Source organism: Lynx canadensis, chromosome E3 (assembly GCF_007474595.2).
Source record: "Lynx canadensis isolate LIC74 chromosome E3, mLynCan4.pri.v2, whole genome shotgun sequence".
NCBI classification, from domain to species: domain Eukaryota; kingdom Metazoa; phylum Chordata; class Mammalia; order Carnivora; family Felidae; genus Lynx; species Lynx canadensis.
Window position 1 is genome coordinate 664,195 of NC_044318.1, and position 13,572 is coordinate 677,766.

Consider the following 13,572-nt stretch of genomic DNA (forward strand, 5'->3'; position numbering starts at 1 on the left):
GCTTGGATGGAGCTGTGGGCGGGGCTAGCGGGGAGGGCGGCCCAGTGGGCGGAGCGTCACGGGAGAGGCGAGGGCCGCTGTGGGCGGGACGTCCTGGAAAGAGCTTGAATGAAGCTGTGGGCGGGGCTAGCGGGGAGGGCGGCCCGGTGGGATGAGCGTCACGGAAGAGGCAAGGGCCGCTGTGGGCAGGGCATCCTGGGAGGAGAGTGGAGGCCGCTGTGGGCGGAGCGTCACGGAGAGGCGAGGGCCGACTTGGGCGGGGGCGTCTGGGAGGAGCAAGAAGGCGGCTGTGGGCTGGCCTAGCGGGGCCTCCGGATCTGGGTCCGGGCAAGTGCTGAGCGCCTACGCTTCTATCCGGCGGTGGGTCTCCGCTGCTGTCAGATCCTGGGGAGGTCCCTGTTGTGCTCGCCGCCCTGAACCCGCACCGAGAGCCATGGCCCAGCCGCCGCCCGACGTCAGTGAGGACGAGTGTCTTCCCGAGTACCGCCATCTCTTCTGCCCGGACCTGCTACGGTGAGGGCCGAGTCCCTAGGGGCGTGCAACCTCTGCAGGGATGGCTCGGGGACCTGCGGTTTTACTAGGGTGTGTGGGGACCCCGTGCCTGGCGGCCGGACAGTCTCAATGTCCAGGTGGCGCTGGGGACGCAAGTGCTCTGGTATTTTGACATTCGCCTTGTTGGGAGCACGTTCTGTTTGTCTTGGTCAGTGGCGGTGGGTGTTCCCAGTGGTGGTCCTGGGAAAGTGGAGCGAGGGGCAGGTGGAGGAAGGCTTGTGTGTCTTGAAAATATTTCTCACTGATAAGTTTCTTGTTGTTGTTTTTTGTTTTTTAAAGTAGGCTCCATGCCTTGCCCAACGTGGGCTTGAACTCCTGACACAGATCAAGATTTGCATGCTTTACTGACTGAGCCAGTTAGGAGCCCCTTAACTGATAACTTTCTGAATAGAGGTTTTTAGGTTGAAATAATTTTTCCCCGAAAACCCAGAAAGCATAGGAATGCAGCCTTTAAAAAGTAGCGTTAAGAACAAAAGTCATCCCTGTTACTTACTAACAATTCAAATCTGATAGAAGTGCCCAGTGCAGGGAGCCAAAATCTTCCCAGAACCACTGGCTTCCTCCCACCCACTAAGTCAACAAGCATCTATCTCTTTAAAGTTCTTCCTGTTAAAAAAGATAAGTAAATAAAGTGCTTCCTGTTTTCTTAGGGACAAAGTGGCCTTCATCACAGGCGGTGGCTCTGGGATTGGGTTCCGAATTGCTGAGATTTTCATGCGGTGAGCACTGCTCTGTGTACTCTGTGCACTCCCAGCCCCCTGAAACTTGTTCCACTTTGCCTGGACCCCACTGGATCCTGAGATCCCTGGGCAAGATGCTGGGGGGAGGTGGGAACCCCTCTAGGCCACAGGGCATCAGAGAGCATCTGAAAGGGGTCATGCGCTTTCCTGAAGGAGGCAGGACTCCAGGGTCTTGTCCTGGAGATTAGTTGAGACGATGACTCTGGCCCCAGCACCCTCATTTATACAAAGAGGGAGGGTTCAGCAGGTTGAGGTAACTGCTGCCAAGCTCCCTGGGGCCTCGTGGAGCCAGGGTCAGGATGAGCTGAGTTGACCCCAGTCGTGTGGAGAGCACAGTGTCTCTTGGGACAGGAGATCTTGACCTCAGGCCCAGGTCAACCACTTGTGCCCCCACCCCCACCCCAGGAAAGGACCAGGGTTAGGCTGGGGTTGAGGAAAAGGAAGCCTGCTGATATCCTAGAGACCCTCCCCGGTTTTCCCCAGGCCCCCACTTTTCATACCAGAGAGGTGAGTCTCACTGGGTGAGATTTGGGGATTCATCCATTCCAGGTGAATTTATTTTCCGAGCTGGTGACTTTGTGCATGTTGCTGCTCTGAGCAGAGTGTAGCCAGCTGTGCTGAGGGGCCTTTTGAGGATTAGATGGGACCTACTCAGCGGGTAGTAGCTGCTGTTGTTACTGTGAGGCTGAGTTTGTCAGGAGGCGAGGCAACGCAGGGACCCTGGCCTCAGAAGGGGCTCTCTCTGTCCTTCACTCCAACTTCACAGGGAGAGGCCAGAGCACATGGGGCCAAGCCAGGGGGACCCAGCAGGGCCCATACAGATGCCTGGGCTCTGCATCTGAGGCTCACAGCTGCCTCAGTGCTGTGCGCATGGTGTTTGGGGCACGGCCCACATGTCTCTGTGGCTGGGATACCCTATTGCCAGAGGGACCCAGACGGGAGACCCCAGGGTGGACACCGTTGGTGCGGCTGGCTCTGCTCAGACCCCTGTGTTCTCTGCCCGCTGTGCCTTCAGCCCGGGGCTGATGCTTCAGCCCAAGAGAGCCTTGGGGGAAGGGAGCTCTGCCTAGAGCACCGGGCAGGAGCCTACCTGGGGATGTCCCTTGTGCCTTGATGCTCTCACGCTTTACAGGCACGGCTGCCACACTGTCATCGCCAGCAGAAGCCTTCCAAGAGTGTCAACGGTGAGTGGGTTTCTCCTGTGCCCACCCCATCCGTGGCTAGCTGTGGGGGCCCAGAGCCTGTGCCTGGAGGGTCCTGAGGCCCAGAGGATGGTGACACTAAAACCTGTTCCTCCCCCAGATATGGAACCTCAGTGGAAGTGGCCTCCTCCCAGGGACACCCCTGGCTTTTTACAAAACCTAATTTTTGTGAGGAGGCCCTCATGTTGGGTGGTATTGTTGCCCCAGAGAGATCTCAGCTCATATGGATTTTGAGGGTGGTTCACAGGTCCCGTCCACCTGGGAGGAGAGTCTCACCCCTGCCACAGCTGGTCTCGGGGACGAGAAGTCAGCGGGGGCCATTGTCGACCCATGACCGGTGACCAGTGGCCTGGGGGGTAATGTGGAAGGAGGATCCTGGCTCCAGGCCAAGGCCACTGGGCCGCTGTCCACCTCTCTTCCCATCTGGCTTCTAGGCTGCCAGAAAGCTGGCTGCTGCCACTGGCCAGCGATGCCTGCCTTTGTCTCTGGACGTTCGCGCTCCCCCGGCCATCACAGCTGCTGTGGACCAGGCACTGAAGGAGTTTGGGAAAATTGACATTCTCGTTAACTGTGAGTGGCTGCTGGGTGAGGCCCGGGGGCCTCTGATGGGTCACAGTACCAGACCTCCCTGTTGCGGGGGCCTCAGGACTCCTGTCCTGGGCCCCTGGCTCCTTCTGGGTCAGTGCGATCACGGAGAAGGTTGGACATCCTATGAACTTGGCTGGATCACAGAGCTGGGGCACTCTCGTGTCTCAAACTTCTCCCTTTAAAAAAAAGATAGGCTTAATTTTTTTTAGTAGGGTTCAAGATGTACAGAACAATCAAGCAGCTGGTACACAGAATTGCACCCCCCCCCCCACACACAGGGGCCTCTTGTTAACATCCTGCACTTGTTACAGTCGGTGAACCAAAATGATAGGTATCATTAGCCAGTCTGTAGTTCACGTCAAGGTTCACTTTTTGCTGAAATTCCCTCTTAGAAACATGGGGTATATAAATCTCCTGCAGCTAACGAAATACCACGAGCTGAGTGGCTTAAAACAATGGAAATATATTCTCTCACACTTCTGGAGGTCACAGATCCAAAACCAAGGTGTCGGCAGGGCCGGCCCCTCGGACGGGCCCCGGGGAGAGTCAGTCCCAGGCCTCTCTCTCAGCTTCTGGTGTTGCTGGCGACCCTCGGTGCTCGTTGGCTTGGGGCCGCGTCGCTCCAGTCTCTGCCTGCCTCTTTGCGTGGCCTCCCTCGTGTTTCTCTGTGTCTTTTCTCCTTTCCTCAGGGGGACACCAGTCCTTGGATGTAGGCCCCCCCTAAGATGATGTCATCTTAACTTGATTGCCTCCAAAAGAGCTTATTTCCAGATAATTCTCACTCACAGGTGCCAGGGATTAGCACTTCCTGCGTCTGTTTGAGGAGCACACTCCAGCCCAGGAGATCCATCCTGCCCCGTCGTGCAAGAACTTACCCAACTGCTTGGGCCCCTCCCCCATCTAGCCTGGACCATCGTGAGGGTCCCTGTGTCCTAACTGCCTGGAGCTCCAGCACCAGCCACTGTCTCCTTGCACCCCGCAGGTGCGGCCGGAAACTTCCTGTGCCCTGCCAGCACATTGTCCTTCAACGCCTTCAAGACCGTGATGGACATTGACACCTTGGGCACCTTCAACACGTCTCGTGTGCTTTATGAGAAGTTCTTCCGGGTGAGCGTCCTTTCCACGTGGGAAAGGCGTCTTCTGGCCACCTGCTCACTGTGCTCCCCCATGTGTTCCAGGACCATGGAGGGGTGATCGTGAACATCACTGCGACCCTGGGCAGCCGGGGGCAGGTGCTTCAAGTGCACGCAGGCTCTGCCAAGGCGGCTGTGGGTACGGGCACACCCTCTGGTCTGCCTGCCTGGGCTCCCGTTGGGTCCCTCTCCGGCCTGTCCCTGGAGGCCCACGGTGTCCTGGTAAAGCTAAGCGCAGTGGTGGGCAGTGGAGAGGGCCGGCCCTGGCCCTGAGCCCCGACCCATACCCAAGCCGCCCCAGAAAGCAGAGCAGCCCTGCACCCCTCCTCATGCCTACCTTCCTTCTGTGCAGATGCAATGACACGGCACTTGGCCGTGGAGTGGGGTCCCCAGAACATCCGTGTCAACAGCCTCGCCCCTGGCCTCATCAGCGGCACAGAGGGGTTCTGGCGGCTGGGTAAGCCCCTTCCGGAGCTTCGTGCCCCACAGTACCTCTGTGGGCTCCCCTCCCACCTGGCTGGGACAGGCGCACGATGAGGGCCGATTCCTCACGGCTCCCAGGGCTGGCAAAGAGTCCGTCCCCAAGCCAAGTCTGGGCCGTTATTGGTGAGCACACCTGTGACAGACTAACGGTCAGCCAGATGTGGGCAGCTGTTCCTCGGAGGTAGAGGCTACACGGCTGCTGGCCTCGACGTATGAGCCAGACACAAAGTGGGATACCCGTCAGAGCTTCCGGAACCCTGACCCTGTGTGTGGCAGAAAGCCCCGTGCTGCTTCTGTAGCCATGTTCTTTCTTACCTTGCCTGTGCCAGCCCTGCCCTCGGTGTTCCTAGATGTGGTTTAGGGAAAGAAGGGAGTGGAGGGCCCTGGGTCCCAGGGCTCATGGTGCTAAGCCACCTGCTGCCCTTCCAGGTGGCCCCCAAGCCAGTGTCAGCACGAAGGTTCTGGCCATCCCCCTGCAGAGGCTGGGCAATAAGACAGACGTTGCCCACAGCGCGCTGTTCCTGGCCAGCCCTTTGGCATCCCACGTGACCGGCGCCGTGCTGGTGGTGGACGGCGGGGCGTGGCTGACACTCCCTAACGACCTCAAGTCACTGGCAGATTTTGAATCCTTCTCTGCTAAGCTCTAGGTGATGTGCTGCTCCCACCTTTAGGGTTCACCCGTGTCCTTGGCCCCCTCCCCGAAACCCCCACCCGGGGGGGCTGATGGGCACTGCTGGGCCCTGTTGTGTTTCACCTCCGTCCCTCGGGTGTATTTCTAGACGTGTTCTTGGGAACTTTTGGGTTTCGACTACCCCAGTAGGCCAAGCCGTGGGTAGGGCAAGGCCAGGGAGGCGTCTTTTTGAGCTGGTGGGGCGGTGCTGGGAGGGGGCCCGGCCCAGACCTCAGGGCCTCTCTGCAAATCGGGCCGGGCATGCTTGCCTGCAGCAGATGGGAACCCCTCTCTTTGGGAGCTCCCCTGGATGACCTTCTCTGGAGGCCTGAGGGCCTGCTGGGCCCATGCAGGCATGGGGAGAGGGTACCCTTGCTCTCTGCCTTCCCCTTCTCTCCCACTAATCTCCGTGCTGCGGCCAGCCTCTGAGGCCTGCTCACCCTAGTTCCCTGAGCAGCGTATTCCTCTGAGGAAGGCTGAGGACGTGGCTCTGCCTCTGAGCCCCTCTGTCCCCCACGCCTCCTGGGTCCCCAACTTCAGGCTGAGGGCAGGAACATTCTAGGGTCGTTGCTGACTCCTGTCCTGTCTGAGGGGTGGATGCGGTGGAGGGATACCCCAGGAGCTCACAGCGTACGGTTACAGCCTGGAGCCATGGTTGGTTCCGTAATGACCCCCATCCACCCTGGAGGTGGCTCTGTTGGTGGGCACAGGTGAGGCTGAGAAGCCCCTCTTCTGAGGCCCTCTGTGGTTTGCTTGCCGGCAGACACGTTCTCAGTGCCCGGGGCACGGGGGTGACCGGGCAGTGGGAGGGAGTGCGCCCCAGGCTGGCACCACAGTCACTGGGCTGAGGGACACTCATCTTGGGGAGCTCTGGAAGGTTGCGGAAGGGGTTGCTGGCGTCCATCCCCCTGGGAGACGCATGGGGCCCGGCAGCCTGCTCTCCTGGCCCGGCGCTGACGGGGATCTGCGGCATGCTTCCTGGGTGCTGCCAGGGGCTGCGCAGGAGGCAGACGCTGGCGCCCCTCGGTCTTCCCCCGTGACCTTGGCATCTGCTGCAATTCCAGACAGGTGTCTGAGGCAAAGGAGGCCTTCTGAAGGGAATCTTGTCCACAACCCCTCTTGGGACGCCTCCTGCGGTGCTCTTTCCAGGACCTGCCTCCCACCCACAGAGAGCATCAGACTGGACAGTGCCGCGGCATCTGAATCCGAGACTGGCCTCTCCCCCGGGAGCCATGCTGTGTCCACCTTCCCTCCCCCCCGGCCCCATCTCCCGTGCTCGGGCAGGAGTGACCAGGCTATGATGCTGCCCGTTGAGCTGCCCGCACCACGGGGGTGTCGCCAGAGGGGCTTTGACATTCCAGAGCTGCCCCGGGAGTGGGGATGCAGCCAAGGTGCTGCCCCACGTGCCTGCCCTGCCTCGCCCCAGCCTGGGAGGCCTTCATTCTGCTGCTGCAGAAAGCGGGTGTCCCATGGGTGTCCCGAGGCAGCCCTGCTGCAGAAAGCGGGCCTTTCAGGCTCCCTGTCTTCCCTTCCTGGCTCTTCCATTTTGGGATCTTATTCGGCTAAACCAGGAAGCCAAACCAGGGAGACTAGAAAAGCATCTTTGACCCCTCCCACCCCAGGCCTGGTATCCTGGATCCCCTTACCAGGGTGTCGGGCTGCATACGGGATCCCCCGCCTGGGGGTCACCCATCCCTATCAGCCTTTGGTGACACGGGCTGGGTTGCTCCCCACCTGTCCTGGAGCCAGTCTGTCCTTTGCTGGGACGTCCTAGTGGACTTAGTCCTTTGCCATTCAGAGACTACTTTCTGGGTCCTCCAGCTGGCCATTGTCTTCATCAGCACCTCCCATAGTTCCAAAGGGCTCAGAAAATTCTGGCCTCGGGCGCCTCGGGGGCTCAGTCGGTTGAGGGTCTGACTCTTGATTTTGGCTCAGGTCGGGAGTTCACGGTTCGTGGGATCCAGCCCTGTGCTGACAGTGGAGCCTGCTTGGGATTCTCTCTCTCTCTCTCTCTCTCTCTCTCTCTTTTCCCCTCCCCCACTTTCTCTCTCAGAATAAATAAATAAACAAATTTTAAAAACTACTCTTTTTACTATGAAACATCTATTTGTTGGACTTTGCGAACGTTTTTTTATTCTTCGTTTATTTTTGAGAAACAGCGAGACAGTACAAGTGGGGGAGGAACAGAGAGAGAGAGAGAGACAGAGAGACACAGAATCTGAAGCAGGCTCCAGACTCTGAGCTGTCAGCACAGAGCCCAACATGGGCTCAAACTCACAAACCGTGAGATCATGACCTGAGCTGAAGTCAGATGCTTAACCGATGGAGCCACCCAGGCGCCCCTGCAAAAATTTTTAGGAGGAAGAGGGTGATGCTTGAAAAGAATCATGGGTGATCTGGTCATTTGGAGTGGGGGGGTGCTTCCTCCCTGTCCTCCTCCGGTGAGGGGTTTAGAGGCCGCCTCCCGCCTCCTACCTGATACTTCCTGAGGCACAGGCACTGGGAGGCTGCCTGCTTCCCTGGTGGGAGGGGGTGTGCTCAGACCAGCCAGGTCCCCAAGGGGGCTGCCTTGCCCTGCAAGTCCCGGTTTGCTCCTGGACAGTGCTGGTCGCTGTTAGAGCATGGAGCTTCAGTTCTCTGCCCCAGGTGCCACATCACACGTCCCTTGTCCCGGAGCCTTTGTTCCGTGGAAAGAGACTGTACCTGTCTTTGAAGATGCAGGGGAGTGGTAAGGAGACCCCAGAACCACACTGGCTGAGAAGCCACCTGGCAGAGGGCGCTCCACTTGCTTTAAAGGTGCTTCTTGTCACGGAGACCAGAATGTGGTGGCATCATGTCCGCCAGCAAGGCAGACGAATGGGTCCTTCTCATGCAGCTGGGTGGAAACACAAAGCAGCGAGAGTGGTTACTGGGCAGGCTGGCCAGTGAAAGGCAGAGGCCGTCATTAGACAACCCCCGCCGGCCGAGCTTGGGTTGCGGTCCTTCCTTGAGGAAGGACCTGGGTGGTGGCCAGAGGTAGGCTGACGGCCAGGGTCTCTGCTGCCTTTGAAGGCTGGGACGCACAGCTGAGGTGCAAACTCCCTCCCACGGGGGATCTGGCCAAAAACAAAAACAGAAACAAAACACTTGCTGGGACTCAACAATGGCTTACTTCCAGGAGGACAGAGTCTGGAAAGAAGGTTGCAGGACCAGGCCCTTTACTGCTGCGTCAGCGTTCTCCGAAGGAGCAGGACCAATAGGATATACAGAGGTACACCTGAGGGGGTTTGTTAGAGGGGTGGCTCACGCCACTGTGAAGCCCCAAGAAGTCCCACGTTCTCTGTGTACGAGCTGGAGACCCAGGAAAGCTGGCGGTATGATTCAGTCCGAGTCCGAAGGCCTGAGAAACAGGCACTCTGGTGGCCAAGGGCAGGAAAGGATGGATGGTTGTTCCAGCTCGAGCAGAGGGAGGGGGAGTCGTCCTTCCTCTGCCTGTCTGTTCTCCTGGGGCCATCAGCGGACGGCGTCAGTGATGCCGCCCACATTGGTGACGGCAGGTAATCTTCACTCAGTCTACCAAATCCAATGCCAGTCTCTTCCAGAAACACCCAGAAAAACTGTTTCACTCTGTCGCTGATTGCCTGCATGGGGTGGTCATTTGGCTATGAGATAGACCCTCTCTGTTTGGCTCCCTGCACCCACCCAGGTTGTCCCTTGGGTCTTGGGAGGCTGCTGGCGGCCCCTGGGTCACAGGCACACTCAGCGGTGCCACTTGCTTGGTGGTGAGGCTGGTGGGCCCCACGCACAGGCTGGCGAGAGGACCAGGGGGTGCGGGCAGACGGCCCCAGCAGTGGCACTCAGGCTCTGTGGCGATTGACAGAGAACTAAGTTGTCCTCTTTCACGTTAGCCATCTCTAGATTCCCTCAGGAAGCGTCAGGTTCTCTGAAAGGACGGGTAATTCCGTGCACGTGAACCCTGGTCAGAGTTTCCTGCAACCTTCGCCATAGAAGCTGAGCTCCCCGTTCGATGGTGAGGGGGTCCCGCTTTCATCCCTTCGAACCACGTGAGACCAGGAGCCAAAGCAGAGGACTGCCAGCCACAGAGGCAGTGCAGCCTTCCAGCCTCTCCCATTCCTTCACCAGCGTCTCAGGGAGCAGAGAGGCATTTTTGAAAAGCTCTGCGTGCCTTATCTGTTGAATGAATAAATGAACCAATCCCAGCTTATTCACCCTATGCCGTGTGAGCCACACAGATTATTCCCGAGACATCCCACCATGCAACGGACGTTCGGGTGTTCTCGCCCTTGTAATACAGAAAGCAAAGGAAACCTCGAAATGGTCTGAAACAAGGAGTGCTGATTTGGGGAGTTTCTCTCTGCTCACTCCTCCTGTTGTCATGGTAACTTGGTAGAATTCGGCCGGCGTTGGCTCGTATGAGCTGGCTTTGTCCTTGGTGTCACCTTAGAAAGGCCCAGAGGTCAGCACCAGGCACTAAGGCTGGTTTCCCAAAAGCCAGACTTGAGCCGCGCCCTTCTCTTGGCCCCTGGGTTGGCACGCCCTCCCCGTGTTTGTCTCTGGTCGCTCTGGGTCGTTCACCTCACCCCTCCCCGTCCCCGTCTTCGCTCACACACTATCCACCAAGTGCACACTGAGCTCCTGCTTGTGCCCGGCACCCTGGCTGAGGACCGAGGCGTGGGCACCCCCGAGTCTCCTGAACTGCGCTCTCTGCCTCGGCATCTGTGCACGTGGGCTCGCTGAGTAAAGCGGGAAGAATGAGGAGTCCCAAGAACCCCCACAATTGGAGGCTCAGTAGATGTTCCTCTCTCCTCTGACCCTTACATCACCTTGTCCTTATCCTATGGATTAGAGCAAGCCCGCTTCTCGCGGTCAAGCCCCCACCCTACATAGCACGTCCCCGGGAGGGGGAGGGCCTTGCTCCTTCCTGCCCCGCATAGAGGCCCAGTCACGCTGCAGCTAGGTCCCCTGGAGGAGGGTCGATGAACTCTCCAGGGTAGGGTTTCCCTGGCGGCACATGGGCCCCCTCAGGCATCTCCCTCAGGATGCTGAGGCTAGTCTGTGTTGGATGCTGGCATCAGAAATCTGCCCTGGGGGCGCCTGGGTGGCTCTGTCGGTTGAGCGTCCAACTTCGGCTCAGCTCAGGTCATGATCTCGAAGATCACGATTTCAAGCTCCGCGTGGGGCTCTGTGCTGACAGCTCAGAGCCTGGAGCCTGCTTTGGATTCTGTGCCTCTCTTCCTCTCTCTCTGCCCCTCCCCCGCTAGCACTCTGTCTCTCTCAGAAATAAACCTTAAAAAAATTTTTTTAATTGCATCTTAAAAAAAAAAGAAGAAATCTACTCTTACTCTGGCTGTTCAGATCCAAAGAGAGGGAATGTGTGAGAACGCTCCTGGGCTCCTTCACTGGCTCCAACGGTGGGTGTGCTAGGGCTCTAGGGCCCAGGGGTGAGCACCCCTTCCTTCTTCCACTTCTCCCTCTCCCTGGGAACCTGCACATTCCCCTCGCTGCACATCAGCTCTCTCTACGACCAGGTCCCAGCCACTGTGTGTTCAAGCTGCAGCCCAACCCCTGGAGAGAAGGGCTGCCTTCCTTCCCTCAGAGTCACATCCCCAGTCCTGAGGAAAGGTACCCATTCACTCCGTTCGGATCAGGAGTCTAGCGCTTTTCAATAAGCCGCAGCCAAGGTTTGATCACACATATGAACACGGCAACTCCCGTTACAGCCACGGGCCTGGAGAGGGGCTGCTTCTAGAAAATGTGTTAGCAGACCATCCCATGTGGATCCTGACTGACACCAAGGAAGCTCACTAAAGACCAACGTGTAGCCTAGCGTGCTGGTGTGTGTGTGTGTGTGTGTGTGTGTCTACTCTTTTCCAGTGACCAGGTGAGTCTTAGGTCTCCCTCTGGTGAAACCCAAAGGCCGGGTGGAAGATGGCAGAGATTGCCTAAGTCTGTGCTCTATCCACACTCCCCGCCCCTATCTCAGGGCCAGGGCTCTGCCCTACTCAACCTTTCTGTCCTGGGGACCATGGTGGAGACTGAATCTTTCTTTGGACTTTCCTTTTCCTTGCCCTTTGAAACTCGGTTCTTTGGTGAAACAGTACCCCCCCACCCCCACCCCCCAGACAGGGAGTTGATGGATTTCACAGGGTTCTCCCTGGACTCTGGCGCAGATCGTTGGGAGCAGACCCACATAACTTTCTCAACAAGCAGAGGATTCTATGACTCTTTATTCATTTGTTTTGATTACCTCTTGTATTATTTCTTCCAGTAATAAATGTAATCAATATGGGTCTCACTAACTGAACTCTCAGAGGATAATTTTATTGCCAATTCTTGGAGTTTGAGGGGCACCTCATCAGATCCGAACGTCAGAGCATCTCGAGGAGACAGTACCTGACAGGTGTCGGTTGAGGGATGAGAGATGTCTGTCATAAATGTGCAGAATTGGGGGGCGCCTGGGTGGCTCGGTTGATTAAGCCCTAGACTCTTGATTTTGGCTCAGGTCATGATCTCACAGTTTGCAAGATCGAGCAAAGAGCCTGCTTGGGATTCTCTCCCTGCCCCCCCCCCCCCAAAATAAATAAACATTAAAAAAAAAAAGAAATACGCAGAATTATCTCTTCTGCCACCACATGTAACTTGGACAATTTTTACATGATGGGAGAAGAATGATGGAAATTACATCTTCAACTCTTGAAAAAGCGTGACCTGTGGCCAAAGAAAAGAAGCTCTGAATCCTGCACAAAACTCTCCCTGCTAGCTCCTCATGCCCATCCCCCAGCCATGCTTTGGGCCCCGGGGGAGGTGAGGTGGGTGCAGACTGTAGGCTACAAAGCGGTCTGGGCACGGCTGCGGGGACTGGCGAGGCCCGTCATCACAGGAAGATGTGAGCAGGTAACGACAACGTCAGAGTGAAGTGTTTAAATAAGAAAACCATCCAAACCTCCGCCGAGTCAGGAGGAATTAGACTGTGCTTTTACAAACTCATGTTCTATTTTTACTCTGAGGAATGTACTTTACTAAATTTGAAGGTGATGAAAAAAATCCTTCCCCACTGAATAAAATATCAGTAAACACGAGTGTGGCTCTGTGCTCTCCACTGCTGGAGGCTAGCGGGGGAGGGAGTGATCTAGCCCGAAAATTTACTTCCAAGTTTACTTACCAAGTGCAAAATGTTAATCTAGTTTTCAATACTGAGAATTAGAAATAGTTGGCCTGAAGTTTTTGTTTATGGCTTGATTGAGGTGTAACTGACATACAATAAATTGTATGTGAAGTGTATAATTTGAAGAGTTCTCTAGGTCTACATCCATGAAAATATTACCACAATCACCGTCACCTGCAGAAGTTTCCTCCCACCCCTTGTTAATCCTCTCTCACCTCTGCCTATGCCCCTGCCCTTAGATGACCTGTCCGGAATGACAGCTCAGGGCGTGGGAGGACAAGGCGAGACCAGACAGAAAGGCGGGGAGCTACTCGGGAGAAAGGTGGGGACAGTAGGAAGAGGTGCTGGGCCCTTTTCTGGAGCACCAAGTGTAGGTCTGCTTGGTGGTCCTGCTCCTTTGTCACCCTGGCCCCATCATAGGTCTGTGGCCGGTCCCTTCTTTCCCCAGAATAGAGCTTAGCCCTCCTCCTGTGTCCATCTCCAGGCCACCCTCATGGCCTTCCTGGGGTGCCAGCTGCCCCATGATGCCCTGCACAAGGCTCTCACTTGACCACTGGCTGGCTCCAGCCTGGACTTTGAGCTCTGGGACTCAGGGCTGGCTCTGAGCACAGATGTGCAGCAGCCTGGCCCCCAGAGCTCACTGAGGGAAGGACCTTGGGAAGAGCCTTCGCTACCCAAGAGCCTGCTTCCCAGTTCTCTGATCCGTGTTCTCATCATCCCTTCACTTTTGACGCCTCCTTATTCCCCAGCAAGTTACACAAATTACTTTCAAATATTAAAATAAAATGGCTGATACGGGGCGTCTGGGTGGCTCAGTCGGTTGAGCGTCCGACTTCGGCTCAGGTCACGATCTCATGGTTCATGAGTTTGAGCCCCGCGTCGGGCTCTGTGCTGACGGCTCCGAGCCTGGAACCTGCTTCAGATTCTGTGTTTCCCTCTCTCGCTCTCTGCCCCTCCCCCACTCTTGCCCTCTCTCTCTCTCTCAAAAATAAATAAAGATTAAAAAAATTTTTTGAAATGGGGCGCCTGGGTGGCGCAG

At 56.9% G+C, this 13,572-nt stretch overlaps 1 protein-coding gene across 6 annotated transcripts; it reads left to right on the plus strand.

The window, feature by feature from the left end:
- The first annotated feature begins 238 nt into the window (after positions 1–238).
- DECR2 (2,4-dienoyl-CoA reductase 2) lies at positions 239–9,581 on the plus strand. Of its 6 annotated transcripts, none has more exons than XM_030300778.1 (9): positions 243–513; positions 1,203–1,271; positions 2,425–2,476; positions 2,929–3,064; positions 4,065–4,189; positions 4,261–4,354; positions 4,568–4,672; positions 8,526–8,618; positions 9,256–9,581. In XM_030300778.1, the coding sequence occupies exons 1-9, from the start codon at positions 434–436 to the stop codon at positions 9,318–9,320; spliced, it is 819 nt and encodes a 272-aa protein (XP_030156638.1). In that variant the 5' UTR covers positions 243–433; the 3' UTR covers positions 9,321–9,581. The 6 variants fall into 6 exon arrangements, with proteins under 6 accessions (XP_030156633.1, XP_030156638.1, XP_030156637.1 ...); XM_030300777.1 differs by lacking the exon at positions 9,256–9,581 and adding an exon at positions 5,128–5,345 and having other exon boundaries at positions 247–513; positions 8,526–8,608; XM_030300775.1 differs by lacking the exons at positions 8,526–8,618; positions 9,256–9,581 and adding exons at positions 5,128–5,345; positions 6,437–6,524 and having other exon boundaries at positions 247–513.
- The last annotated feature ends 3,991 nt before the right edge of the window (positions 9,582–13,572 follow it).